At 34.1% G+C, this 24,336-nt stretch overlaps 1 protein-coding gene across 2 annotated transcripts in view; it reads right to left on the minus strand.

Annotated features, from left to right (window-relative positions):
• The window catches only part of LOC107447621 (uncharacterized), a 40,882-nt gene extending 16,808 nt beyond the window's left edge, over positions 1–24,074 (minus strand). The window contains exons 1-7 of one of the 2 annotated variants that reach the window (XM_016062573.4): positions 23,158–24,074; positions 19,113–21,343; positions 17,332–17,482; positions 15,651–15,842; positions 13,704–13,815; positions 12,288–12,394; positions 9,345–9,544 (exon numbers count right to left, since the gene is read on the minus strand). In XM_016062573.4, the coding sequence (XP_015918059.4) occupies positions 9,345–9,544; positions 12,288–12,394; positions 13,704–13,815; positions 15,651–15,842; positions 17,332–17,482; positions 19,113–21,343; positions 23,158–24,033 (3,869 nt within the window). In that variant the 5' untranslated portion in view covers positions 24,034–24,074. Of the gene's footprint in view, positions 1–9,344; positions 9,545–12,287; positions 12,395–13,703; positions 13,816–15,650; positions 15,843–17,331; positions 17,483–19,112; positions 21,344–23,157 lie in introns of those variants that run through there. The other variant, XM_087160551.1, reaches the window with a different exon arrangement.
• Between the last annotated feature and the right edge of the window lie 262 nt (positions 24,075–24,336).

Raw genomic sequence — 24,336 nt, forward strand, 5'->3', positions numbered from 1 at the left:
AATTTTACTGTAAGAGACAATACCCCCCCCCCCTCACCCTGGTTGTGGGTTTGAAGATAATGCAAGTTTCTGTCGATTCTTGGCCATTACAAGAAGAATCTATATAATACGAAAAAAAAATATAACTATAGCAATAAACTTCGATCACCAACCGAAATTCTTTCACGTTCAATTATTTAGTTTGACAAAAAATGTATTCTATCTTCTCGTTCTTAGTTCGCTTGAAAAATGTGATTTCGAAGAACTTTTTTTTTTAGAAAAAACTTATTATAAGCAAGCTAATTCAGAGTATAGTCCAAAGAAAAGAAATAGCAGAATAAAAGCTCTTAATTTTGTTTTAAATTTCTCAAACATTTTAAATCCTTTCCACCTTATTGTGTAGTTTTCATATACTTTTGATGAATATTTATGACGATGATGCAGGTTAACGAAAATCAAGTTCAAAATATAAAATCCGGAAACATAAATGCGGGCGTGGTTAACTTGACAGACTTATATTTGCTTTGAATTTAAATTGGCGAGCAAAATTCTCCAGGCAATTACGTATTACGCACCAGACCTCAAGAGATGACGTAAAACATACCTGCCAGCATTCACTATTTTCGAGAATGAATTTTCCAAGAGGTAGTAAAACAATTACCGAAAAACTATCATCCTCAAACTTATATTATTTATATTTTAATCAGGTTGAAATTCGCGATCATAAGGAATAATTTGCCTTTATATATTTGTTGTAATTATTTATATGTAGTGGTGGTCAAACTGATTTAAAATTATTAGTATAATTCAAAAAGTTTAGTGAAATAACATGAATTTAGCTAGCACTTTAAGTATGAAAATAAAATCTTCCGGGAAAACCGGAAGAGTTGGCAGCTATGGTAAACCTCAGTGGTAGACGGATCATGGGTTAGAGTCTCCTTACCATCAGGCAAACCGTGGAAGACTTTTATGGTTTTCCTCATCATAAAGCAAATGCGTGTTAGATCGATCGAAAAGTCCTCCACGTAGACAAATTTCACCCTATACTTGAGTCAGAAATTCTTTTGTCTTCTGGAATGGGTTCACGAGGCTACAGAGTTGAACATTAGTAGTCGTAAACCCAAAATTGGGTCGGCTGTTCAACAACGATTATAAAATAAAATAAAATATACCTTTTCTTCAGAACCGTAGTGGCTCAGGGAATGGAGCATTCGCTTAACAATAAGGTGAACGAGGCTCAAATCGCAGCGGTGGCTGTTTGAACGAATTCTACTCCCAGCTCCTACTGACCACAATGTTGGCGCTAAATATCCTCACTGGTAGATGGTACACAGGCTAAATTCCCCTTGCCGTCAATCTAACCGTGGGAGGTTTTCGCAGTTTTACTCTTCATGTAACACAGATTCGGGCTAGTCCCATAACAAAGTACTCCAAGAAAGCTAGTTTGCTCCAATGCTTAAAACAGAAGTTCCCTTGTCTTCTGGGTAGGGTTTACAATTGCAAGGCTACGTAATTGATTCGTGATAGTCTTAAACTCAGAATCGGGTCATCTGTTCAATGGCAGTTTTTTAAAAAAAATTATAAAATAAAATACTGTTTTTCGTTATCTGGCTTTTTAAATGACTGAAAAACAAACCATTTTCATTTTATTTTTTGTTAAATTAAATTTTAAAAAAAATCGGATTATTCTTCATTATTTAGTACGTATATAAGTACGTAAGTTTTACGTACGTTTAGTACGTAAACATAATGATAATTACACATTAATATAATGTGTATTATATATATATATATATATATATATATATATATATATATATATATATATATATATATATATATATATATATATATATATATATATATATATATATATATATATATATGTATAATACGCATTATATTAATGTGTAATTATCATTATGTTTAGATACACATGCATGGAGTTACTTAAGAGAGTTATAAGCCCTAATAAAATTTTTTGGGTGGTTTTCTATTGATGGATGAACATAATCCTGATATTAATCATCAATAATTCCATCACTAACCAATATATTTTTGATGGTAACCAACATCAGTAATAATCACCCTAAAACTGATTTGTGATAGTCCAACAAAAGAATTCCAACTTGTTTAGACAGTTTGTTCATGTTAAACCATCAGAAATTTCCATCATAGTTTCTTAGGAATCAAATGTTGAAACAATCATGGATAACCATCACCTTAATGTAGGAATTCGGACTGATTTATGGTGGGCCAACATGAAAAAAACTTAATTGTTTTGATAGTATATTCCTTAGAACCAGCAAGAATTCTTATTAAACCATCATGGAAATGTATAGTTGAAACCATTACGGATCATCATGAGAATCATACTTCTTTTGATGGTTAACCATCATAGTGTATTAAAGTACCATTTTCTATCATGGAATGATGGAAGTTTATCGGCATATCAAAAATAGTGAACGCAAAATGGTAAATGTTGGATGACTATCAAATGATGTTGAACTAAACCATTAAAACTATCAAATGAATCGCACAGAAACCATTCACATTATGACTATCAAATGAATCGCACAGAAACCATTCACATTATGACTATCAAAGGAATCGCACAGAAACCATTCACATTATGACTATCAAATGAATCGCACTGAAACCATTCACATTATGACTATCAAATGAATCGCACACAAACCATTCACATTATGGCTATCAAATGAATCGCACAGAAACCATTAGCATTGTGATTGCCAAATGAATCGCACAGAAACCATTCACATTATGACTATCAAAGGAATCGCACTGAAACCATTAACATTATGACTATCAAAGGAATCGCACTGAAACCATTCACATTATGACTATCAAATGAATCGCACTGAAACCATTAACATTATGACTATCAAAGGAATCGCACTGAAACCATTCACATTATGACTATCAAATGAATCGCACTGAAACCATTCACATTATGACTATCAAAGGAATCGCACTGAAACCATTAACATTATGACTATCAAAGGAATCGCACTGAAACCATTCACATTATGACTATCAAATGAATCGCATACAAACCATTCACATTATGGCTATCAAATGAATCGCACAGAAACCATTAGCATTGTGATTGCCAAATGAATCGCACAGAAACCATTAACATTATGACTGTCAAAGGAATCGCACTGAAACCATTAACATTATGACTATCAAATGAATCGCACTGAAACCGTTCACATTATGACTATCAAATGAATCGCACACAAACCATTCACATTATGGCTATCAAATGAATCGCACAGAAACCATTAGCATTGTGACTGCCAAATGAATCGCACAGAAACCATTAACATTGTGACTGCCAAATGAATCGCACAGAAACCATTAGCATTGTGACTGCCAAATGAATCGCACAGAAACCATTAACATTATGACTATCAAATGAATCCCACTGAAACCATTAGCATTGTGACTGCCAAATGAATCGCACAGAAACCATTAAAATGATTTGATTGAACCATCAAGAATTTTGACTTGGGAAGTTGTCGTAAGAAGACAGATTCTTTAATGACTATTAAACGTAAATGCTATTATACCCTGCTTTGCAACCCGAATGGAATCAAAATTTAGTTGCCTGCATCAGTCTTGAGTCCATTTCACATCGTTTATGCTGATGTGATTGCTGCAATGAGTATAGCGATAAAAAGTATTCAATCCTTTTTCATTTGTAATACTCAATTCTTAACTTATATTTATTAAAAAAAAATTTCAAACTTAACTAAAATCATATTCTTGACGGATACTTTTCAACTCAAAAATATCATAGTTTGTTTTAGCTTTTATGTTCACTAAATTTTTTGAAACATAATAATAAATAAGGAGTCATGTGGTATTATTTGATTGCGGTTAGAATAATCTTAATGGAATTTTAAAAAAATTAGTTCTTTACTCAGACAGAAACTGAAAAATGTTATGAAAAATATCCTGACCGGAGGCTTTTGCTCGTCACTTTAGTATCTAGTTAATGTTAATTCATAAGTAAATATTATTTTTGTTTCAAACTAAGTTTTGCTCGTGATACAAATATTATGATGATACATCGTTATAATTGGCCAGACAGCCCAATGTGGGCCAATGCCTTCCTCTGAAGATTTCTCCACAATGACTCTCAATTTATCTTTGATCTCCAATTCTTCTCATTAATTTCTCATCTCAACCGTGGCCTTCCCCGCTTTCTTGCTCCAGTGGGTTTAAAAAGCATCTTTTTTATTGTAATGTCCTCCCTCATTCGAATCACGTGGGCCATCCAAATCATTCTATTTATTTTTATTTATTAGATATCACGGTGGTAAAAATTATTTTTAATTTAATTGATTAAACTAAGGGTTAAATATCAAAAGTAACATTTTGCTAATATTGAATTTATTATTATTATTATTATCATTTGCAAAATGAGGGAAATTTTACAGACACTATGCTAAAGTCATTATATTCATAATTTTGATGAGATGGGGAGACTTTAGGTTCTCTTACGTCAAAATTGGCAGCTATGTAACAAGTCATTAAGTCCACAACTCCAATAACGAAATAATCGATTTTGGAATCTCTGACGTAATGGCAACTGTGCAAAAATCATTAAGTCTAGATCCATAACGACGAAATGCTGGTTTTCGGAATCTCTAATAAAAAGTGGCAGCAATATCTTACGATCATTAAGTCCGCGACCCCGATGACGGCAGAATTGACCTCGGAAACTGTGATGAAAATAATTGGCTGCTATGCAACAATCATCAAATTCATGACCCCAATGATGAAGTACTCAATTTCGCAATCTCTGACTTGAAATTGGAAGCTATGTAAGATTCATCAAATTCATAATCCTGATAACGAAATTATCAACTTTGGAATCTCTGACGTAAAGGCTGTTATGCAAAAGTCATTAAGTTCACAACCCCAACAACGAAATACTGGTTGGTGTTTGGAATTTCTAATGAAAAATCTAATAAAAAAGTGGCAGCAATATCCTTAAATCATTAAGTAAACGATTCCGATGAAGACAAACTTAACCCCGGAAACTCCGATGAAAAAAATTGGCTGCAACAAACATTAAATCCATGACCCTAATGATTGAAGTATTTGACTTCGGAATCTTTGACATAAAATTAGTAGCTATGCAAGCGTCATTAAATTCATAATCCCGATGACGAAATACTCGACTTCAGAATCTCTGACCTTAAAAATTGGCAGCAATGCAACAAGTCATTAATACCACAAATCCGATCTTGAGATACTTCTGATTCTTTGAACTGATAAATGACCATCACCTTGTTGATATAAGTCACAAACCGACATTGTCACACATATATATCGACAGCAATAGCAGAATTACTGTAATTTCATTCATCATAATTATAAAAAACTCTATCTTTGAAGTTATTTTAAGATATAAAGTTTTAAAAAAAAGGATAAGATTAATTTAAAAGAATTTAAATATTTTTTTAAGAAATTAAATTTTAAAAAAATTCTTTCGATGATGAAATTTAATCTTTTTTAAAAGATTTAAACTCAAATATTTTGAAATTGCCAATTACTTAATAAAAATCTAGCATTATTCGTGTTCACTTTTCAAAATCTTACAAGTCTTTCCACATTTGATTTAATATAAGAGAAATAAAAAATATCCTTTAACGTCCATGTTCTGTCTGTGACTGAACTCTAGAATTAACAATTTACGAATGTATCCACTAGTCAATTGACAGCAGACGCTTTGAACAGTTATTTATGGATTTCCCACATATTACGTAGAAATTATATGTACTTAAATATTTTTCTGTTTAACCTGAAGTGGTAGCTTTAATATTATTAGCTTTAATGTTAAAATAACTTTAAAAGTTATGTAATTTTTTAGTTATAGAACGTTGACAGAGTTCTTTTTCTTTTCCTTTTCAGAGACGCTGAGAATTTCTTTTCTTTTTCTTTTTTTTTGCTGTATAAAAATAAAAGTACTTGATCTTATCTAGTTCGAATGTGGGGTTTTTCAAATCAGAAATTAGTTTTGTTCCGAGAAATGCAGAACACTTCAGATTTTCAGTTTTGTTTATTTTTTGTCTGAATGTAGAGTGCGAAAATAATAATAATAAATAATCGGATCTTCACTCTCTAAAGGTCTGGTTTCTTAGGACAAGCGCCTTATCTGGGCGTCAGCGGGACGTCAACGTCCCGCTGACTCCAACAAAATACTGGTTTGTTAGCTCAAGGCCTGGTTTCTTAGAACTAGCGTCTTATCTGGGCGTCGGCGGAAAGTTGGCGTAGAGCTGACGCCAAAAAAATACTTTTTTGTTAGCTCAGCGTGAGCAGTCGGTCAAACGCAGACATTATCTCTCATTGCGCATGCGTTAATAACGTAAACAAATATTTATTTTGAATCTGTATTGATTTTGTTTTTCTCAACCAGAGTTTTAGAGAACAAATAATGACTTTGTCTAAGAAAAACCACAATATAGCTGAGCTAAATGAAGAGTGCTATGTTTAATGAAGAAGCTATGTTTAATGTCAAAATCAAAATCTTGGCTGATTTCAAAGTGCTGTTGGATGTTGTCCGCCATTGCTTCTGTGGTTAACGTCACGTTGTAATCCAACTGCAGTTGAGTTGGACGGCAATTGTAGTTCAAGATGAGCGTTCGATGACGCATACTATCAAATTCACAAATGGGCCAATCAGAGGTTAGCGCTGATTTCCAGTTGACGGCGTCCTGTCCTAAGAAACCAGGCCTTTAGGCTCTTGGTTCGAGGAGTTGACTTCAAATATGCCAACTAATAATAGCAGACGATATTTTAAGTTACGAAATCAGACACAAAAACGTACTTTTTCGGAAGAAACAAACCTTTTCTTTGACCAATTCGGTTTTCTGACCCTCAAAATTTTGGAGGAGAGTCGCTATCTGTAAAATATGATTCTCATAATTTGGTCAGGAGAGCGATCCAAGGTTTGGACCCCTTAATGTTAATTTTACTTTTTGCGTATTTCGCCATATCTCGAGAACTTTTTAGGCGAATAAAAAAACCTTTACACGCAATTATAAAATTCGTTTATCCAAAGATAATTCCATGCAAAAAAAATTGTAGTAAATGTATATTATTTGTATTATTTTATTTGATAATAGTTATGGGAAATTACTGCAATTTCATTCATAAAAAAACTCTTATCTTTGAAGTTTTTTTAAGATATAAAGTTAAAAAAAGAAGATAAGATTAATTAAAAAAATTTTTAAGAAATTAAATTGAAAAAAATTTTCTCAATGATGAAATTTAATTCTTTTTGAAAGATTTAAACTCATATATTTTGAAATTACCAATTTTTTAATGAAAATTTACCATTATTCGTGTTCACTTTCAAAATCTTACAAGTGCTATCGCATCTGATTTAATGTAAAAGAAATAAAAATATCCTTTAACATCCGTTCATTCTGTTCTGTCTGTGATGGAACTGTTACTCTAGAACAAACTACTTTCAACTACTTTGAATCAGAGTATCCACAAGTCAATCGACAGTAGACGCTCTTCACAATTGTGTTTTATTTTTTAAATTCATGTCACAACAACAGCGAAATTAAATTTATATAAATATTTTTCTTTTTAACAAAAAGTGGTATCTATAATTTTATTAACTTTCATGTTTAAAATAATTTCTAAAGCTAGGTAATTTTTCAGTTATAAAACTTTGAGAGCGCTCCGCAGTTCTTTTTTCTTATTTCCTTTTCAGCGACAATAACGCTGAGAAATATTTTTTTCTTGCTGCATAAAAATAAAAGTATTTGATCTTACCTATTTCGAATGTGGGGTTTTCAAATCTGAAATTAATTTTGTTCCGAACACTACAGATTTTCAGTTTAGTTTATTTTTTGTCTGAATGTTGAGTGCGCAAAATAATAACAATAAAATAATAATAAATAATCGGAATCATTGTGTAATTTACTACGTTAAATTTATCTGTTTAGTACATTATATTTATTGTTACATCACTATTCTAGAGGACGATCCGAAATTGGGAGGTTTGTTATTTCCAACAATTTTTACCAATGAAAAATTTCAATTTAATGACTTTTACAGGGACACCCACAGTTAATTAATGAATAAACAAATAAAAAAAAATTATATATTTTTTTTTAAAGATAAGACCTGTTTCTCTACTACACTGTCTTATCACCTATTACACAAAACAATTTCCTCCTTCAGCAGTATGTATGAAATCTCTTATCTTCTCAAAGCATTATCACCTGCGTATATCCTTTTCTTCCAGTTATATGTATCAAAAAACCGATAAGATAAGCCGCTCTTTATCATGGATTGCAGCTATAATTAAAATTTATTATGTATAATTTATAACTGAATTCAAGAACCTTTGCAATTTGGAAACTTAATATTGTATACTTTTCAACATTTTAAAATTTATACCAAATAAATTTATTACAAAAGCCCCCTACTTAAATAAATGGAAGTCTATAATTTGTCATCCTTAATATTTTTCTTATACTATTATCAACTCATAAAATGGTTCAGGTTAGATTTAATCCTATTAGATTACAGGGTGGAAATTTTTTTTTTTTTCATTTGCCATAGCACCCAATATTTAAGTGTTTTGAAACTGTGTTTTTGACTTACAAACATTAAACTCAATATTAATACCTTGAGCCGCGATGGCTCAGGGGATGAAACGTTCACCTTCTAATGAGGTGGACCGGTTTCGAATCCCAGCCACTACTGGTGAATACCAATTCTGCACTCGGTTCGCACCGACCATAGTGCTGACGTAAAATATCCTCAGTGGTAGACGGATCATGAGTCCCCTTGCCGTCAGACTAATCGTGGGAGGTTTCCGTGGTTCTCCTCTCCATGTTAGTTCTATCAAAAAGTTATCCACGAAGGCAAATTTCCCAATGCATGATCCAGGAATTCTTTTGTCTTCTGTATTGGGTTCAAAATGACACGGCTATGAAGTTGAACATTAGTAGTCTTTAATCCAAACATTGGGTCGGCTGATCAACGGTGGTTATAAAATAAAATGAAATAGATGACATGCCATGTTATATACAGCTGGGAAGCGCGAAATTGATCAATCCAAAAATAGGTGCTTGATTATTTTAGGGAAAAATATTAGATAGCCATTGGTTTAAATAGCAGAAAAATATGTATATCTCCCAGGAAACAAAATTGTTCTCCATAGCAAGAGACTGGCAATTTTTAACGTGTTAAAATCACACAGTTATGTTGATGGTTGCTAAAAAATGTGCCGTATTAGCGGACTTCCCTAAATAACCTCGACAAATCGAACTTTTTACTGTGATTTAAAAACAAAACAAGCTTACTTAATGATAGATTTGATAGTTAATCTGTTGGATTTGTTCTTTTTCATCATTCCATTCATCAGATCTTTGGCTTCGAAGTCAATTGATTCCAGTCGGGGTGGTATGAATCCTAGTTTTATATTCATTTGGCACTCAGAATCACAGATTCCAAAACGGTGCTTTCCTCCACTCATAATGTAATACATAAGCATTCCCGCCATCTGAAATAAATATTAAAAAAATTACATAACAATTACGTTTTGCTTCTTTATTTCCCATGATCAGTGTTTAACCAATACTTCCAAGAAAAGAGAAGGCCTCAGCACGGATTACCATGAACAAGAAATTTCATTCTTTAGTAGTATTTTAGAAATTTCATTCTTTTTTCATTCTTTAGTGCAAACGCAATGACATCTTTCGTATTTACCACCATTGGCAGCTTAGTAACCCGAACGTAGTGACATTTTTCTTATTTTTTCATCTACTGCGCAGTTTATGTTTGTAATGTCAGACAACTGAATTGATCCGTGCTGAGGCACTCTTTCTTCTAAGAGGTGTTAATTTAACCCTTTACGGAACACTGAATTTCGATTGAAAATTTTAGTCAGGTAGCACATTAGCAAGTGCGACCTCAGCAAATGCATTCTAACTGACGCGATGTACTTAATCTGTTTATTGTTGGTAGCTAAACATTTAAACGCAATAAGTTAGCAATTTCTAGTCGTTTGCAACACTTGATGAACTAGTGTCGCCAGACTGACTACACAGTGCTGGAAAGGGTTAGCATAGCTGCTGTGGTGCCATTATAAGTACATATTACATATAGCTTTTAAATTTTCTTTAATTTCTTAAATTTATTTTTTTAATCATTCTTAATCTAATTTTAATGAAATTAAACCAAATATTTACTTTTTATTACATTTTTTAAAAAAACTAATCGAAAGATTATTCTTTTCTTAACCATCAAATGTAACGGATAACTTTTTATTTCAATACAAATGTAAAATTCTCTCATTCACTGTAGCGACTTAATCGGACATCAAAATCTATTTTTAACTCTTTATTTCTCTTACCACAAAAATTTTTACAGTTACAGGGTTATTAATTCTCACGATCTTTTTTGGGAAATAGCAATTGCCAAATTATTTTAAATTTAATATTGATTACGGGGGGGGGGGGTTGTTTTCAGTTATTTTATTTTTCTATAAATTGCCAATCATGGATCCGTTGCTCCTAACTGCCCGTTGGGAACAATTCACTTTTCAATTCTTGGTTCTAGGACTGGGGCTTCGGCCATCACCTCCTACATCAGAAAGCCTCCACACGGTTTGTCAGTGATACCAACTGCTCCGGACACGCCAAAAATATAAAAAAAACGGTAAATAGCTTCAAAGTGAATTTTGTAAATATTTGACTATCTTTGCTTGCTTTTTAAAAGGTATAGCATAATATACGCACTATAAAAGGTATGGCATAATATACGTACTATTAAGTGGGGAATTATATAAGCCTACGAATTATTTAGAAATAGTGGTGGATAAAAATCTACTGAATTGAATTTATTAAACCAAGAATCGCAATTGATAAACTACCACTTTAAAATATATATTTGCTGTCCGGAGCAAGTTGGCATCTCTGGTTTCTTATAAGTAGTCTGCGCAGATTATTGAAAAAGCGAACCACTTGTGCGCATGTTCCCAAATTCTATTTTAAAAGTAATTGAGAGAAATGTATCATATATATTTGAGAATTGAATCTGTAGTGGTTGACAAGTAAATAAAACAAACCAATTATATTCATAGATAAAACAAATTTTTAGACATATATTTTATACCACTTTCTAATTTTTAATGGATTTCATATTAAATGGTTCTTTCACTAATTGGTTTACCTTCATAGTGGCCTGATCGGACTACCTACAAAAACCGTGTGGTGGCTCTCAGTTATAGGAGGCGTTGATTCGTCCCTCAGTCCAACCGTTCAATTTTAAGTTTTTCGAATTCTTGATGGAAGGAATGAATATTCACATTCCTTTCACGACGCACCTTTTTTTATTTTAATATTCTTTATAATAAGATTTACAGAGATAATAAATGAATTTTGCTTAAAGGATTTTATTTATTTTTCTGTGATAAACATCCCTTCTTTATAACCAAAGAAAATTTATTTCATACAACCAAATATATGCTTAATACTACAATGATGCTACTTCCACTAAATTGGTCGAACCACCACCAGCTTGTACAGTCGTTGAAAAAGATTGTATAGAATGGTTAACTTTGGAAGAATTTTCTAAAAACAAAACTAATAAAACATCGAATAAGCATGCCAACAAATAGATCTTATCTACTTATTTTTTTAAAATTATTGATTCGTCGTAGTAGTTTCAAATATATTTTTTTAAACATTAAACTTCAAGGTTTAATACGCCAAACCGTTATGTTGCTACCACTAAGAAAACAGGCGCCAACTTGCTCCCCTTTCTAAAAAAATATTTTCGAGTAGTAACGAAATTTAAGTTATTTTTAGCTTAGCATTTTTTATTTTAATTCATTTTCCTCCCGCTACATACAAAAATTCAAAGTATCATATGCAATGCAATTTTATTACAGTTATCTTATGGTGAGAAATCCAAAGAGTATTCGTAATTATCCTTATTCTACAAGTTTTAATATTTAATTCGCTATCAATTTATTAAAACTTTTGCATAAAGTGGAGCAGTTGGCAACTCTAAGAAAATTATTTCTTAACGACCTCACAAGTAGGCAGTTAGTGAGTTTCTAGGTAAAGTGAGTGAAGGTTTTTGACCAACGTCATGATATTTGGAAGTTTACTAAATATTTTATAGTAATTTTCGCGCATACGTTATGAAGCTCAAAATAGTGTTAGGGTTAAGGTTGGCGGGGGTCTGTAACTTCATGCAAAAGTTCCCTGTTATTTTATAGATTTTTAAAGTAATTTTACTTGAATATCCGAAGCAAAAGTAATATTTTCTCTCGCTTCCAGTTCATTTCCAGCTGCTATTAGTTCAGTTGGTCTCCAGCTACAGCTCGATACGGAAGTCCCAATAGCTAAGAAATACAAAAAAGGCAAAATAATCGTAGCGAATTTTAATATTTCGTTCCTAGTATTCAGTACCCAACTGGATGAAAATCAGCAATTTTGAATAAATTTTTTTAACTGTCCATATTTTATTTCTTGACCAAACTATGGAGACCACATTTCTCAGATTGCAGTTATTCCCTAAATTTTGAGGGCCAAAAAATCTGCATTCTTTGAAGAAAAAAGGTATGCTTATTCAGAGAAAGTACGATTTAGTGTCTAATTTCGTAACTTAAAATACCGTGCATACTAAATAATTTTGTTTTATTTTATAACCGTCGTTGAATAGCCGACCCAATTTTTTGGGTTTACGACTACCAATGTTCACCTCCGCAGCCTTGTCATTTTGAACCCAATCCAGAAGACAAGGGAACTCCTGGATCAAGTATTGGGCGAAATTTGCCTTCGTGGAGGACTTTTTTATGGAACTACACAGCATTTACGTTAAATGGAGAGGAAAACAACGAAATCCTCCCACGGTTAGCATCACGGAAAGGGGACTCTAACCCATGATCAGTCTACCTCTAAGGATATTTTACGTCACTACTGTGGTCGGTGCTAGTCGGATGCTGAATTCGTATCGATCAGCCATCGCTGAAATTCGAAACCGGTTCACCTCATTGGAAGGTGCATGCTCTATCCCCTGAGCCATCACTGCTCACACTAATTGGTTAGCATGCTTAAGGTCAACCCTTTCGAACCAATTAGAATGAGTCCTAGAACGCGAAGTTATTTAGGGTGGTCTGTTTTTTTGTCCTGCTCTGTAAGAATCAAGATATTAGGGTTTAGACTTAACCTTAATTTAGACTAAATTTGAAATTATGCATTTCAAAGAAAGGAGTTACGCTATAGACAGAAACCAAATCTGTTTTAAATATTGGTCCACCACACCTACTTGAAATAGTCAAACCTCGTTACCATAGTCACGGCCACTGATCTAGTGCAGATCCACGATAAGGATTCCTCAAATAGCGAATGCTTTGTTTCCTTAGAAATATGATTCTACGGAATAGTAAAAGAAAATGCAAAATGTCTCCAATCAGCGACAGGATTTCTATTAACAGTAAAGTGAAACCTATGTAAGTTGATTATTGTCGGGACTACTATTCAATTGTCCACTTAAACAAGTAGTCTTCTTACTTAGAGAGAATTCACTTGTTTTGGGCAGTTTTTTGTTTACCTTGATCATTATTTTGAACTTAGTAAGGAGTTGAATTAACAGATAAGTTCAACTTAACAGGTTTCATTGCATAATTTGTTAGGAAGACGAAAACTTACGCTGGTTCTTCAATTCTCGATACTGCAATCCCCAAACCAAAGGTACCACATCCAGGAGGAAACAATCCGTTAGTTTCAGTCTGCAATCCATAGTTACCATTACATTACTCGGCTACAAAGAGTGAAAGAAAAAAGAAAAGCTTCAAAAATTGAAATATTTTGGATCCATGGTAAAAACATGAAGATAAATATGATTATGAATCAGATCGCGTAACTTCTACCTGCCATCCGCGACTACTGGTCTACTACCATTGGCAATTATACATTTGAAGAAATTCAAAAGTATAACAAATTACTTTGATAAAAAAAGTTATTTGTAAATGTAATTTGATTTGTAAAAGTAATTTGATAAAAGTACTTCAATTGATTAAAAAAACTTTATGTACCTTTGTTTTGAATAGCGTGTTCTACATTCGTGAGGTACCTGAGCTATGCATCAATTATATGAAGGAGATAAAAGGCAAAATGTTAATGGCAACATTAGTTCAGTTTTGAACCATGGTTGCTCAGGGGATAGAACACTCGCCTTCAAATGAAGTGAACAGGGTTCGAATTCCAGCTATGGTTGGTTGATACGAATTCTGCACCCGGCTCACGCTGACCATAGTGCTGACATTAAACATCCTCAGTGGTAGACAGATCATGGGTTAAAGTCCCCTTGACGTGATGCTAACCGTGGGAGGATTTCGTTGTTTTCCTCTCCATGTAACGTAAATGCTATCAAAAAGTCCTCCACAAAGGCAAATTTCTCCAAATACTTGATCCAGGAGTTCCCTTGTCTTCTGGATCATGTTCAAAATTACAAGGTTACGGAGTTGAACATTAGTAATCATAAACCCAAAATTGGGTTAGCTGTTCAACGACGGTTATAAAATGGTTCAGTGTTATTCGACCTGTAATGCAATTATAGGTACTGTTTTTAGAGCGTTGGTTCGAATGTGACAAGAACGTTTCATAAAGTTTTAATTATATATAGCCAATTTATTTAAAAGTAACAAACAAAAGTTTTTATTTAATTTAAAGCTGACAAAATATTTATCATTCGGTTTCACTTTAATTAGAGAATAACACAATTGTCAGTTTTAGAATTAAATATTGTTAATCAATAAGCTGTAAGAGTTAAGACGTTGCATTTCCATGCTTGCCAAATCTTCCGGTTTTTCCGGAAGACTTTTTTTAATATTTAATGTAGTTGCAAAATTTATAGTATTACATTTTATTCAGTATCACATTAAATGAGAACGGTTATAAAATGATTCTACCAACCATTAAATTTGAATAATTTAAATATATTATTAAATAGGCTCTCTGATAGTGTTCTTAATTGTTGGCTCAATTTTTTACGAACACACAATTTCAATTTTATCCCCTCATCCTACTACAAGGAAAACGCTTTTTCAAAAAGCGAAAAAGTTGACAGGTATGCATTTCATTAAAAAATAGGAGAAAAATATCATTATTTTCCCACCACATTTTTATTATTAACACGTTGAATGCCATGGGGGGTCATCGGTGACCGGCATTGAGTTTGTTCGTAGCGCCACGGGGGTCACCGGTGACCGATCAAGCCAAGATTATTACAAACACACAATTCGAGTAAATTTTTAATTTCTTTCATATCATTAGCTATCTATATTTCTTTTATCTCTTTTATTATAGCCAGGCAATCCCTGCCAATTCATCGTTTTAATTCCCGGCTATTAAATCGTTTATAAAGGTCCTTCCTTGCCAAGCTGTATAACCCCTCAAGCGCTATGCGAAGCGTGGAGGTAGCGGGTTCGAGTACCGCTATTATCCTGGATGTATCTTCGTACTGTCTTCTCTGTATTGTGCCATCTGTGCTTCTACTAGACAAAAGTTTATAAGACTTAGTTGGGCACACAAAGCCTGCAAACGTATATTGTGTCAATAAGTAAATAAATCGTTTATTAATAATTGAAAACTAACTTTTAAGAATCCGTGGATGATTTGCATTCTGTGCAGATAGCTAATTCCTTCAAGAAGATCCGAAATAAGTCTTAAAACAACAGTTGTAGGAATATATCCTCTAAATCTTTTCATTTCTTTTACGAACTGAGAGAGGTTAAACTCGCATAACTCAGTTACGGAAAAAACCTTTGAGTTCACAAGCACAGATCCCTAAGGAGAAGAATGTATTTAACAACATTTATAATAATCCAAAAATTTAAAAATTATTTATTAAAGTTTCAATTTTCTAGTTGAAAAACTGATGCATTACTCTTAAAAGAAACTCTTTTATTGCATTTATACAAATATTTTATTCGGGTGTGGAGATTTCAAATCTGAAATTAGTTTTGAAGGAAAGAAAGGGTTTATTACCTTTTTACTAATTGTTTCTCATAGATGGCAGCACTAATATTTTACCTAAACATTTTTTTCTTCTTCTTCGATCAAATGTTTTTTTAATTTTATTATATTCGATTCAAGCTATAAGCAATATTTTACATCTTCGCGATTTTTGTTAACTGTTTTATTATTGTACTTTTAAACCTAAACCGCGTTTTAATTCACGCCGGTAAGTTTGATTTCCTATTACATTTTTCTTTTATTTCATGATTTTTTTCAAAATAAGGTTTTTGCGATATCGACACATATAAAGAATAATTTTTATCTTAGGATAATTATTCTTTATTCAGAAATATCGCATTATTTATGGCAATTAGATGTGTCTTGACAACGACTATTTGCTTATACCATTCTTGTTTCTCTACCATTTAGTTTTTTATTTTTATTTTATTCATGTTTTTCATGTTAATTTGTGTATATATATATATATATGGAAAACATTGAATAACCAGAGATATTTTTCATAAGAGCTACGGTATCCCCTAAGGGCCGTGATCGCATGATTTTCCCTCCATGGCCCATATGAAACTGACAACGCTGATTTGAAAATTGAAAGTCACGATGATCCGATCGAATCCTGCGATACTATCCCCTGAGCCACCACGGCTCTATTTATTAGATTGAAATGGTTGCGAAATTAGGAATACTTCAACCTGTCTTGATGCTTAACTTGTTACCACTTGAATAATTTTGATGAATCTTTGGGAGTCCTGCCTAATGAAAATCGACATAAATTTTCCGGATGATTCAATACAATTGCAGATTATATGAATATGAGAATGTGAAAATGGAAGTTCCAAGATAATTCCAGGAGAAAATTCTCTTTCTTGGGCTCCTGATGGTATGAAATAAAGTTCAAAAATCACTTGGAAACGAAAAATGGTGAAGTATATATTTCTTTTAAAAAGAGCAAAATTTAAAGGATTAGAGCAAGCCTAGCCAAAGGCCGATGAAGTAAGCCTTATACACCAAACGACGGTAAGAGCCTAAGCACATAACATTACTTTTGCTAATACTAAGAATCCCCTCTGCAGAGGATCAAAATTTTGATGGAATGTCTTTTGGATCATCCTCAGGGATGTTTCCCAAACCGTCGCCAATAGCCTATTGTACAGCTATAGTGCGACCTAAGTAAAATACCTAATAACCTAATACTAAGAAAAATATTTTCTTAAACTACTAATAACATAAGGGTACGTGAATGTCTCATATGAAACACGTTCTTGTATTAAAAAACTACGACAATAAAATACATACGTACATAGAAGTTTACAATATTCTTGTGTTTCAAATTACGTTTATTCGACAAAGCTCTGATACTTTCTTTTCTCGAAATATTCGAACTGCTGTACTCTCGAACAACTATAGGATCTCCACACACATCAAGCAACCCTAAATATGTTCCAAAACCGCTGTAAAGAAAAAAAATGTTCTTTTGCTTTTTTAAAAAATCAAGTGCCAACTAGTATACCATCTTAATCTAAAAGGTATTTCCACAACAGCCTGTTATGGAGCAGCGGGATTCATGGGATTCATAAGGCTCCACTAGTGCCCATCAGAAACTTAGGTTTAACCCGTTACCGGAACAGCAAACTATTGTTAATTCCTTTCAATACGCATGGAATTATTAAGAATATTTCATAATATTCTAAAAAAAACCTTTATTTCACGCTTATTTCTTAACATTTTTCGTCATTTCAGAAATGAAGCTTGTAATGTTGACCATATTTTATGTAATAAATAGAAATGTATTTTTTTTTTTTTTATAAATAATTTTAAAGATGGGTTTACTTTTTCAGCGGAAATAGTTCACTCATTTCCTCAACAGATGGCTACACTGGTTGGCTCTGCTTATTTTCGAATTTTTGTGAGCTTTAATCGTGTATAACATGATTTGTGTCCAGTTGGCACCACTATTATAAGTTTTAAATGGAATCACAATATTGATATTTATCGTAAATTTCAATTGTCTTTTTAAATGAAATTTTTAGTTGAATTATCTGTATTTGAGTTAATTTATATTTAATTAGTGTTGTTTTATCACTTTTATAGAGTAATATTTAATTCATGACTGTTTTTATCGTTGGACTATTTTTTGTGACGTTCATTGGTGCTGCGCTACTCCTCGTGGGAGGAAACGGGTCAGTCCGAGATTCTTTCGCCTTGCTGACACGAGGATAAAAGATGGTGAAGAATGACTGAGAGGATGATGAACTAAAGCCGGAGCCGCTGAGTGAATGAGCTAGGGGCCGGAGCCATTGAGTGGATGAGCGGAAGTTTTGTGTTAAGTTAGGCCACAGCCGCTAAATCCGAATCTGTTTGCCTATCCAAGGCGTCCCAATGCTGAAAATCTATTGCCCCACTTGTGCTAACTGCCTTACTGGAAGGAAGCCTGAAGAAGTTTGAAGTGTTAGAGTGCTGGCGATCAGAAACTGGATTACTGATTTCTTCCACGAGATTTGGTAATTGAATACGATAATTTAAAAATTTCAATTTTTGAAAATATGACCACTCGTTTCAAAAAATGATCCCTCTTAAAAAGGCTGCAGCTAACAACTAGCTTGTAGTAAAATTTCCTAATTTTGCTATACGTCAATGGAAAGAGCGTGGCTAGTGATAGAAGATAAATGTGAAAGTAATGATACTTAATAACTTTATATTAATCTTTCGTCATGCCCTAAATAATCTCGGGCATAGCTTTGGTGTTCCAAAATGTCACGCCCAAGTATTATTCGGGGAACTTGTTTTAGAGCATCGTATTGTTTTATACCCGAATAATTTAAATTTTTAGAAAATAATGCTCCACTAAAAGCGATCTTTACCACTGCCACGCTGAGTGGCAGCCGCCTCAAGCAAATATGCAGTGGCTACCAAACCTTAACATTTTTATGCGTGTAATCCAAAATGTCAATTTTTAACTACTAAGTATATTTTATTTTGTACTAAAACGCTTGATTCTCGCAATAAAAATATGAAAACTTATGTACCCAAATCATCAAAATAACTTGACCGTTAAAAGGTTATAAAGATCTAAATACATACCCTTCACTTAGAGTATATTCCACTTTAGAACTAAAGACCACTTTTCCGTCTGGAATAACTGCGGTATGGAATGTTACTTTTTCAGCTTTTGTCAGTGAGAGTAGATGGTAGGATAAAGGAATGCAGGAATGAATGTCTTTCAAGATATGATACCATTTACTGCGTTTATCAAGATTCACCGATTCCGGAATATAGCCCCACTGAAAATAATTCGAATCATCAATAGTCTCGAAATTCGATTTGGCATTTTCCTCATCAGGAAACACCCCTCTCCGTTTTCCAATTATTCTGTCCCTTGCAACTCTTCTTCGTCTTCCGACAGCCATTTCCGGATTGGGCGAGACATGCTTAATACGTTTCCCCAAAAGTGCATTTTTTTGATTTTTGATCACTTCATTTAGAACCAATTTCTTCACATCTGCTTGCAATGTGATCATTTGGCGATCCATGTGTTCCTTATTCATCACCCTTCCTCTGTTCTTGGAGAGGTTTTTGTCCCAGCTGCATCCTTTTTGTTTGGAACTTTGTGGAAAAGACTTCTCGTTATCGAACAGACGCAGTAATGAGTTTTCAGAAACTTCGCGGCAAAAAGGGAAATTGATACTTTTTGAACAAGCGTCACAGATAGTGGTCTCCATCTTGCTGTGAAAGAAGCGCTGATACAGTGACAAGGATTTTCGCAAACTGAGCAACTTTAATTGAGAAACAGACAATGGCGATATGTTGTTTTCAGCAGACTTCAGACGCGTTTTCACTGCTTCGACTGTTTTAACTCTTAATTTATTGAGAAGAGGCAAACTTGTCGGTTTGGGGGATATAACCGCTTTAGTGGCATGCACTGATTTTTTAATTTCCGTGGATAGTTGGCAAGCATTATCGTCTGAACTTGTGATTATAAGTTCGTTTCTTTTACAAGCATTTTTGTTGAAAAAACACTCAATGCAGAGATTTGCTTTTGCTACACTGTTTTTCTCCTCATCAGCTACGGCATCTAGTTTCTTTGCGTAGTTCGTAAATTGTGATTCGTCAAGTGCAGTGCGTGTTACTTCTGAATCCGATTCCGTTGAAAACGTATCACTCGAATTGTTCTTTTCGTTATTCACGTCATTAAGATTGCCATCAGAGTTTACGATTTCTTCAAAGCTTGTGTTTACATCGTTTAGTTCGCAATTTTTTTCTAAAATTTTGTCTTCAAGATTTGAAGAGGGGCAGCAATCAAATGTATTCTCATCGTCATTTTTATTTGCTTTTTCAGTCGACGATAGGTTGTCACAGTCACCAGTTTTGCCTTTTTCATGGGTAATCTCACTGCTTGTGCACGTTGGTCCCGAACTACTAAAATCATCAACTTCTTCCACAACTCTGATTGAAGGTGAACGAGTTTTAACCACAGCTGATGAAACCCAATTACGAAAGTTTTCAGCAAACCTCATCACATTGTTCCTTGAACTGACTGATTTCGGCTCATTGTCTCCTTTCGCTACCTCAGAATAAGTTCTGCTCCTAGCTGTGCCAGAAGAAACAGTTGAGGTTTGAGTGCAATCTTCATTTTGATGCTTTTGAGAACCTGCACTCATCATTCTTGCTCGCTCAAGTAGCTCCAGCACCGACATTTTCTTGCTCTTAGATTTTAATCTGGTTCCATTATGTGACACAGTTGCCAATTCCTCAGCATTTGGTGAGTTACGTACCTCGAAATTTGAATTTGACTTCGACTTCTCCACTTTCTCACATTCAGCTTCAACCTCACCAGATGGATATTTTTCTAAGACTTCATTATCATTTTTTCTTACTTTTTGAGGAGAATCAAGTACCTTAATCGGAGAATCTGCATTTTTCGATTCACTCAAAACACATTGCTGGTTGAAGTTTTCTGCGGATGATTCCTTTTTCGAAACTAAGGTACCCATGGAAACGTTGGTGTAGTATCTGTTTGCGAAGAAAAACATCGTCGAAACGGGAATATAGTGAGTGGCTTTAGCAATCAAATGATTCGAATTATTTTTTTCATCTCCAACCACTCTTAGTTTCGTATCACAGAGTGTGAGAGTGGCAACAGCATGGTTTTCTCTGCAGATCTTTTCAAGCGATTTACTTTTGTTTATTTCTTTTGGCAGAATCTTCGGAATTCTATGCTCATCATCTAAGAAACTTTCAAAGGAGGAATTTTGACTCGGACATTCGGTACCGGTTTTATTTTTGGCATCAGTAGAAGAATTGCTACGAAAATCCTAATGAGAGAAATGCGTATAATTGTTATACATAACTTTTGAAAACTGAAGGTTGATAAAAACAAGAAAATAAAGCTAAAAGTAGTCTTTTTTACAGCAACGCACGAATTTTTAAGTCGCAATAAACATGGAAAGACTGCCATTAGGAAAAGCGTGGCAATATTTTTAACTGAAGGGATATTTTCTTCTGTTTACAACTACTTAAATGCGGCTACGGACACTCCCCTATTATAACCTGTCCCGCAGTGACAGTATCACGATGATGTGATCGTAAAGACACGATTCCCAGTAGAACACCGAAGTCAACCATGACTGGCTGCTGTCAGTAAGGAGTGGGTCACGTCACCACTTTGATCTGCCTTTGTAGGGACCGAGGATGCGTGGTATCGGTCCTCGTTAAACTGTTTCATCGTAAAGTGCTCGACTTCACAACCGGGTCGTCTGGCTACCAAAGCAAGGGAGCCATCCCCTTTTCAGAGGATCAAAATTGTGATGACATGTGTTCAGATCATTCTCGGGGATATTTCCCAGACCATCACCAATATCCCCCATAGCCCCATTGTGCTGCTCTAGTGTGACCTAAATAAAGTACCTACCTATCCTATCCTATTATAACCTACCCAGAAGCTCTCGAAATAATAGAAGGAGCCCCTCTAGAGGCGTAAGACGACATTTCCCTGTATAGGTTCCTATGCAGTTTTTATCACGATGCTGTGTCCTAACTGCTCTAGAAGTTAGGTGCAACATACATGCGACCCCCTGTAATATATAACATTTTTAAACTTGCATATTCGACAAAAATAGACTAGCGAGAATCGAGGTGAAAATATTCAAAATCCAAAAATGTCTGGCCCACAAAGGGAAAAGAAACTAAGTGTAATCAAATGTTATAAAAAAAAGATAAATGTAAAAATAAGTAGTTTTATACGAGCTAACGATAGCCTTATATTATATCAAATGTCACAGTTTAAATTGGAATTGGTTTTTATATTTTTCTGTTAAGATTGATATTTTTTAAGGATTTAATATAAAAATTGAGAGTTTTACCCCTAGCACAACAACTAATCGTCTTCTCCTCCTCTGTCGCTTTATTTATACACTTTTTTTATTTTACTTTTGCCATAAATTTGAGCGCAAGCATGTAAAATTAATAATATTCTAATAAATTTTCCAATAAAAAAAAACGAATAAAGAATATTCTAATAAATAGTCTTTATTCAATTAAAAAAATTATACAAAATTCCCGAAGAAAGCACTCAAAATTGCAATTTTTGTCAAATAATTTAAAATTTCAAAATAAACAAACGAATAAAAAAAATCTCGCATAAAACTCACTAATAGAAATGTCTTTTGCAGCGCCACAAGTTTCAACTCTGTAGTTGTATTTCTATGGGTACCTGAAGGTATACTTTTGGTTTAAGGGAATTTTTTTAATAACACCCGGCTCAAATTGACTTTTTTTCTATTTATGCTTAATTCTGTATTCTTGTTATTTTGAACCTAACCAAAAAGACAAGCAAATTCCTAGATTCTTAGTGCGACGTAAGTGAACAACAACAGCGTTACATGGAGAGGGAAACTACGAAAACCTCCCACAGTTAGCCTGACAGCAAGATGACTCTAACCCATGATGCGTATACCACTGAGGATATTTTACGTCAACACTGTGGTCGGTGCAAGCCTGATACGGAATTCGTATGAGACCAGCCATCACTGAGATTCGAACCCTGTTCACCTGGTTGGAAGGCGAACGCTATATTACCATCCATAAACCATCACGGATCTATTTCAGGATTTGTAATGAATGGAATTACCTGAGTATTAAATCTTTCATGATTCCTAAAAAATAGTGTCTTGCTTTGATAACTCATATTCTTTTTCAGCGCATCTGCGTATCCTGTTTGGTGGTGTAGAATATCGCCAGATGAAGATGCATTTCTCAATGTTCCATATCGAAGTATCTTTTCAGTTCTCGGGGAAAGTTTAGAATAGAAGGTTATGTTTTTTGGCGACGTTTTCACCCCGCTTAATTTCATTTTAACCGGAAGCATAGACTTTTGATCATCCGAAGAATGTCTTCTTACACTCTTAGAAGGAGAACTGTCGCCAGATTTGGCTTCTTTGTCGACTTTTGGTTTAGGAAAGGCAGTCACTCTCTTTAAACACTGCGATCCAGCACCTACTTCAATCATTATATTTTCGAACTTGTGAAACACGATGGCTGCTCTTTCGCTTTCATCCTTCACCCAATACTTCAAGGTGCAGCGAAGTGTTCTGAAATCTTCCACAAATCGATGCACCTCGACATAGTTCTCAGTAAGCCAGTGCTTTCCGGATGTGCAGTTTGCACAAGCGTGTATAGGCAGGAACGCAGCACCCCTGACGTCAGGCATCTCTTTGGCGAGTTTCGACAGCATTATTCTGAGTGAAAAGTGTGGTCCCTTTGCCGAAACATACTGCTCAGCAATTTGTTCCACGAGGTCTCTGGGCAGAGCAGCATCTTCGTACATGATGCAGGCAGATAGATGGAATGAGAGTCGTAAGAGGTCCGTGTCCCATTGGTGAGATTGGGCACACTTCATCAATCCAAAGAAGAACTGGTGTTTATGCAAAAGCTCTAGTCCATCTTGGAAGATTCTTTTAATTTGGTACATCACTCGAAAGAGTATTTCTTTATAAAATTTCACCATCTCTTGGTAGGTCTTCGGTCTGGGAGTCTCTAACAGCTCAATCCGCCGCTGAAAAATTTCAAGAGATGAACCCATTTGCGTATAACTACCATTTAAGAGAATAGAAAAAGAAAAAAGTTTTGACAAAGGTAATTTACTTCTAGCATTCATTTTGTAGAAACAAGCCAGCTCTGTCCAGCATAAAAGATTAATAATTATATCTGGATCTGAAGTCAGAACAGAGAGACTTTTTAACCCCTTCAGGACCGTGATTACGTGACTCTTCCGCTACGGCCAACAATATCTTATACAAAACGAGCCTTT

Source organism: Parasteatoda tepidariorum, chromosome 4 (assembly GCF_982258835.1).
Source record: "Parasteatoda tepidariorum strain Cologne lab strain chromosome 4, Ptep-v5.0, whole genome shotgun sequence".
Taxonomy (NCBI): Eukaryota; Metazoa; Arthropoda; class Arachnida; order Araneae; family Theridiidae; genus Parasteatoda; species Parasteatoda tepidariorum.